Source organism: Nanorana parkeri, unplaced genomic scaffold (genome assembly GCF_000935625.1).
Source record: "Nanorana parkeri isolate BGI_ZX_2015 unplaced genomic scaffold, ASM93562v1 scaffold250, whole genome shotgun sequence".
Taxonomy (NCBI): Eukaryota; Metazoa; Chordata; class Amphibia; order Anura; family Dicroglossidae; genus Nanorana; species Nanorana parkeri.
Genome location: NW_017306518.1, coordinates 618,244 through 625,006, shown reverse-complemented (window position 1 = coordinate 625,006; position 6,763 = coordinate 618,244). Strand labels below are relative to the sequence as shown.

The 6,763-nt window shown below is 38.3% G+C and overlaps 1 protein-coding gene across 1 annotated transcript in view; it reads left to right on the top strand.

The window, feature by feature from the left end:
* LOC108787236 (solute carrier family 23 member 1-like) overlaps nucleotides 1-6,763 on the top strand; it is a 141,981-nt gene that overhangs the window by 13,094 nt on the left and 122,124 nt on the right. The window contains exon 2 of the mRNA XM_018556733.1: nucleotides 1,968-2,117. Coding sequence (XP_018412235.1) covers nucleotides 1,968-2,117 — 150 coding nt within the window. The remainder of the gene's footprint in view (nucleotides 1-1,967; nucleotides 2,118-6,763) is intronic.

The window sequence follows — 6,763 nt, the reverse complement described above, 5'->3', positions numbered from 1 at the left end:
CCCTTAATCCTAGCACAGGCCTGGCAGGGCGGGAAAGGGGGGGGGGCGAGCGAGCCCCCCTCCATGTGATACCAGGCCACATGTCCTCATCACTGGGAGGGTCGCCCCTAGAAAAGCACCTTGTCCCCGTGCCGATGGGGCACAAGGGGCATCCAGATGCACCCCCCCCCCTTGTGAATGAGTAAGGGGTACTTGTCCCTCTACTCATTCACTAAAGGGTAAAAAATAGATAAAAAAAGAAACACCAGACTTGAATCAAAAATCCTTTATTTGAAAAAAAACCACAACAAATATTTTTGTCCTTTATTAAAAAAAAAAATTTGATCCATCGATGTAATCCAGGGTCAATCATGATGTCCAGCGTTGTCCACGATGACGACAACTCAACGAAATAAAAAAATAAAAAAATCATAATAATTAAGAAAAAAACGACGACCTCACTTCCATCCGCTGCGACGAACACCCACCACAGAATGGCATTTTGACCGATGTCGGCAACTTGCAAACAATGGGGCAGAGCTGGCAGTGCCAGATAGCTTCGCCCAACTGTTTACAGTTGTAAAAGGTGAGCTATGATTGGGCAGAGGCATCATGACTTTGCCCAATCATGGCTCTCACAGTTCTCTGTGCCCTGATTGGGCAAAGTCTTGTGGCTTATGGCTTCAGAAGGCGCATCGTCTTATGGGGAGCTCGGCGGGCGAATAGCCTGCCGAACGCCCTGACAGTTTGTGTGTTCGGCGAACACACGAACTCGCATTGTTCGAATCGAACTCATGTTCGGCTCAAACATCGAGCCCAACCCTACTGTTTATATGCGGCATAAAAGTGGGCTTTCTTCCTGGGCACTGTATATGCTTGATTGGGCACTCCCCAGCACCCAGATGGCAAGAAATATACGTTCCAATGGCCAGAAATATACAGCTAAAGTTTACAAAATGATATATTTTTACTGGTTTGTGCAAGTTTAGAGAGGTATAATTCACCTGTCTAAAGGAAGTAGTTGCAAAGACATGTACAGTTAAACTAACACATTTTAAAATAGCAAAAGTGGGTTTAGGCATTAAAGTGTTATTAAACCCTCCTTTTTTTTGCATATATCTACTGCTAGCAAGCAGAAGATATATGCAAAAACTAAAAAAAAAACTGCTTAAAAAAGGGTTAATACTTACCCGTGTCTTCCCCGCACACTCCCGTCCGAAAATCTGAAAAATCTTGGGCGGCCGCAAAGGATCTTGGGGCGGGCACATGCGCAGTTGAGATTTTCGGCCGGTAGACGTGGAGAGACACAAGGTAAGTCTATGGACGGCGTGCACCCGCATACAGACACCGTGGGACAGGAAGTACCAGCAAGCTCAGAGGAGTCCGCGCTGGATCGGAGACCCGCAGCAGCGCTGGAGAGAAGGCTGAAAAGGACAGCAAAGAAGAAGAAGAAGATCGGCTTAAAAGACATCATTTATGGTAAGTGCTTACACTAACATTGGGGGGAGGGACATCCTTTATGTTACTTCAAGATCTGTTTTACTTTCCATCATGAAGGTGTTAAAGGAGTGAGTGCATTGTACTGCTTCAAAACATCATCTGCAGATTTAAAACATCTTCAAAGCATGTTATCTAAAGGAATTGTGCATTTTTAATGTCACCTGTTAAGCCGCATTAAAATGCCCCCTTCTCACTAAATGGTCATTTTAGAAAACAAAATTGTATTTGTATGTCTCCGATGACTGCTCCCAGCTGCCCATGCACTTTTTTTAACAAAATGCATTAGCCTTGAAAAAGGCCTCCTATAGTCTTGAATGGGGTTCGGTGCTATGTGTGGTGTTTGTGAACTTCCTGCCAGGTTCGTCAAGCATTCAGTGAATAGAACTTTGCCTGGATCACTCATCACTAAATCTTACTAAGTAATCAAACATAAATATTGCCATAGTTGTATAATTAAAATTGAAACCACTTGCATTCTTTCTTCATAGAGACAGAGGATATATGATCATGACCCTGAAGGAAATACTCCGAATATAACAGACATGAATGCAGAATCCTACAACACCCCATCTACAGAATTAATTTATGGCATCAATGATAGACCACCTTGGTATTTGTGTATTCTGCTGGCACTTCAGGTTGGTACATTTACATTTAAAATAAGTGTGAACTTCTTTGAATGGCTGCGAGCGTTGGCAAGAGGAAATAAAGCTAAAGATGTTCCAGAACTGCCATTGACTTTTTCTGGTGATTCCACCCCTCCAGGAATCTCTTTTACCCAGGGATCAGAGGTTTCTTGTACAGTACTGCAGATCTGATGTTTACAGGCAGAGAACCTGGAGAAGAACCTAAAGGACAGCCATAAGTATTGCAATCCTTGGACTAAGAAAAGGATGTTTATGGCAACACTAAAGGGCTATAAAGCTTACGTCTTATGTCTTAAACATATGTTACCACACAAACAGATTTCCCAACTCATTGGACAATCTGTGTGGTTTGGCTAATTCATCTTCTCTGATCACTGAAGCCTGTCTCCCCCTCTTCTGCACAGATGGAATGACTCTCAGCGTCCTCACAACTATACACTTGTATAGAGCGTGATGACACAAGGATTCTTAGATCCTGCAGAGGAGGGGGAGAGAGGCTCAAGGGACCGGTCTAAGAACAAGGAATGATAGGGTGAGTATAACTTTTTTCAGCACCTAGAAACAAATGAGCAGTTAACCCTTGCAGTGCGGTTGTAGCTTCACTGCAAGGGTTAATAAAATGTTTCATTTGAATTAGAAGTGTAACAATTGTAGAGATCCTAACATGAGATTGAGAAAGCACTAAGAAATCATTTTTTTTAATGCTTTAACATCCCTGCCCTCTTTGTAAAGCTATTCATGGAAAGCTGCACATAGGTCCTTGTGGATCTGTTGGTCTTCTCAAACTGTCATTCCTCGTGCTTCCTTGCCCTATAAAAGATGACAAAGGCACCATTAGATTCAGTTGAAGAAAGACAGCAATAAGTTTTCACCCCCCCATTTCACGGCCTTCCCTGTACTACTGTGCTGATAATTTGTTTTAATGTGCTTGTTTTGCTATAATATTATTCATTTTAACATGAGCCATAGGGGGTGATTTACTAACCTAAACACACGCACGCACCAGGTGCGTGTGATTTTCACACAGCAAAACGTATTTATCAACCAAAAAGTCTCTAAAAGCATATTTCCACTAATGCCATATATGGAAAAAGCATGCACATGATGCATATATAATGCTGCTTCACAGTTTAGACAAAAATGGTTAGCTCATGCATTTACATTCCTGCATTCATCAATGCAAGCAACACAACATAGAGCTAATTTACACAACATCACCTTGCAATTCATGCAAGGCTTTGCACAACACACCTGCTGGGTGTGTACACACTACAAAGGTGTTTAGATTCCACCCATAGATCATGCTGGGAGGGAACACACTACAGAGGTGTATACATGTTTGTGGTGTGTTTATAAGGTTAGTAAATCAACCCCATAGTGTCTAGGTTTTCTTTGCTCTCTTTCTTGCTTCTCTTTGATGAATGAGTTAATGTTATGGATTTTTATTATTTAAATTTGAGCTGTAATGGCTGGGTTTAATTTCTGGTTTTGATTCATTGTTTATTAATTAAATGAAAATAAATATTCTTTAAAATAGATTATGAATAAAGGCCATGGCCAGTTTAATTAAATTATATTTGAGTAGTGTATTTATTATAATGTATTATCTGTTGTTAGATTGTTACTGTCTGAAATCCCAGGAGTTCTTTTATGGAAGAAACAAAGTCATAGGTTTTATGTTTTTATGTCTAAACTACAAACTTTGAGGTGCTGCTGTTGACATAGAGGTGCTGCTGCAGACAATAGTAACAAGCCATATTGGTTATACTACTAAAGCTAATAAAGTAAAATATATATTTTACACCAGAGTAACAAATTCCATAGGTTACAATGTTGTTATTTACAGGCAGAGGGCAGTAAAACTTTATTTATTACCTCACACTGAACCACATTTTCTTATGTAACAAGACAAACCTGAACACATTCTTAAAGTGAATCTGTTTGTCATTTATACATTTAGAACTAAAATGCTGTACGAAGTGACACCAGAGGATGCCTGCTATTACCCCAATTTACCAGAAAATATTGCTGTGTGTGCCTCTGTCAAATTAACTCCACTTTGTTACTTGGACTCCCTGACTTCAGGACCAGGCCCTGCCAGCTGTCATTTCTCCTTCTAATGACAGTGCCCTCATTGGAAAATCAATGGACAGAGGCATAGGTTATTGCTGAAGCCTAGCTCTGAAATCAATACCTTAGTATGAACGTAAAACTAGTTACAGAGAGGTACACAGAGGAGTCTTTCATGGAAAACAATGGTGAAAGTAGACATTTTATGCTGTCAAGGTTTAAAAAAAAGTTGCATTCACTTTAATGGTAACTACTGTACCATAGTGTAATACTTTTTTTTTGCATTCATACATTTTTAAACACATTTTCTTTATCTGTTCTTATATACCATTTCTGCATTTATAAATAAACATCTATTGCATAACAAAGGATTCTTCAAACAATATGGGTCAGCTAAAGAGAAAGCACAGCAGAAGCGGCCTGCCTTGTTACCCCCTTTGTCTGGCTAAAACTTTTGACTTAGCTGTCGTATAAGAGATGGTTCACTGAAATGGGTCAATAACATGTACTATTGAGGTCTGTAAACACCAGGTTTTTTTTTACAACAGACTGTAAAGAGGTAGAAGAGACTACGTGAATAAAGGCCAAGCGCTCCAGCTGCTTTTTAAAAATAAAAATATCAATAAAACATTTCATATTTACCCGCCTGAAAAAAAATTAAAATATAGTTTTAGTCATGACTGTAAAAAATAAACAAATGAATAAACAAATATTTTACAAAACCACTACACATTTCCTATAAATAACTTTACAACAGACTCATGTCATGCACAAAAGCCATAAAGTATTACTAATGCAATCAGCAGTTGGTAATACATTAAAACAGGACAGAACAATGTCTCTTCTCACAAATAATTATTTTACCTATTTTACCTATGACATCAATTGTACATAGCAAATACAGGAACAGTTTTTGCAGGTCATTTAATTATGATGCATGCTAATAGTAACATTTGTGTTACATAATAAAACCAAGCAGAGTTTAATATATCACTCAGTTGGTGATGATTCTGCCTGCATAGACAGTGACAAGTAAAACTGCACGCAAATTCCACCCATACTGCACTACATAATGTTCATTTTCTAGAGGCTTACTCACATTAAGGGGTCTTCTAGTAATGCACCTTAACCTATAAATTCCAAAACTGCAATGATCCTCATTTCCTCCCAATGAGCACTGTGGTCAGATATTTCCTTACGGGCCATATTCTTAGCCTATAAAATATTCCTGTAAACAGCATCTCTGTCATATTAAGACTGTACACTTCTGGAAAATTAATTCCCACATGATCTGTGAATGTCCTATGAGCCATTAGGTCAAACACTGAACTTTTGTAAACCAATTACTGAAAATCAATGCATGTCATTCTGAGCCAATATATGTTAATTACATGTGATTAAAAAATGCATCATGCTAATGTTAGTCTCAAAGGGATGTACAGCAAACTTTCCAAACTGCACTCTAGAGTTAGAAAGCTGATCTATAAATGTCATTGTAAATGCAAAATTCATACTAGGCTTTATTTTACATGCAGATTTTTGGTATGTCCTCCTATTATTCGAGCCATATCCTCCACACCAAAAGGATGAACTTGCATTAATAAGTTAACAATCATTAAGTACATTTCTATTATAATCCAAGAGCCTATCCAATTTGTTAAAAAAGAATCCATAACTTCTTCATCAGTTTGGACTGGAATAAAGACTGACCTTCAGCTGTATAGTAATCTACATTGTTAATGTACTAAGCAAACATGTATGTCGATAATTTGAATTACTTCTTTATGTGTGATCAGGGGTTTGAACATTAGATGGCACAAGTTATGTATGAAATCTTAATCTTTTCACTTGCTTGTTAAAGGTAAAACACCTTTTAAAGAATAAATGTAATGTCTTGGTACAGTATGTATGCCTCCTTTGTACTCACTGTCTCCAGGTGCCAAGCACTGAAAATACTACAATAGAATATTATACCCAGAAGATGAAGTTACAGGCTTAAGTGACTTTATATACGCTATTTCCCATATGGATAAGACAAATGTGGTGTGTATTCTAACAATATGACAGCATAGACCCATTCTACATATTAAACCTTTAGGTATTTTACAGCATTGTAACATTTATACAACAGATTGAGCTGCAGGTTTATACAGTGGCTGCCCCAAGGCCATCTGTGTTATGTCTTTCTTTCTGGAATCCTGTTGCTCTGATGTGACATATAGTTTTAGGGAAAAGTTTGTGAACCTTTAGAATTACCTAGGATTCTGCACGACTGGCCCTAAATATGTTCTGATCTGCATCTAAGTCATAACAATAAATTTAACACACAAATCACATATTTTAATTTCTATAGCTCAATAGTTTGAACAATAGAGGGACTTTGATGGGAAACGTATGTGGATCTCTAGGATAATGCCAATGTGAAAAGAGGTTAATCAAATTCATGATCCAATCAATGAGATTTAGTTCCAAGGTGCTCTGACTTATTAAAATGGCATGTAAAGTGTGGCTACTGACAAAATCTACTCCTCTGAAGAGGGATCTGTCTCTGTGATGCACACAAAGCA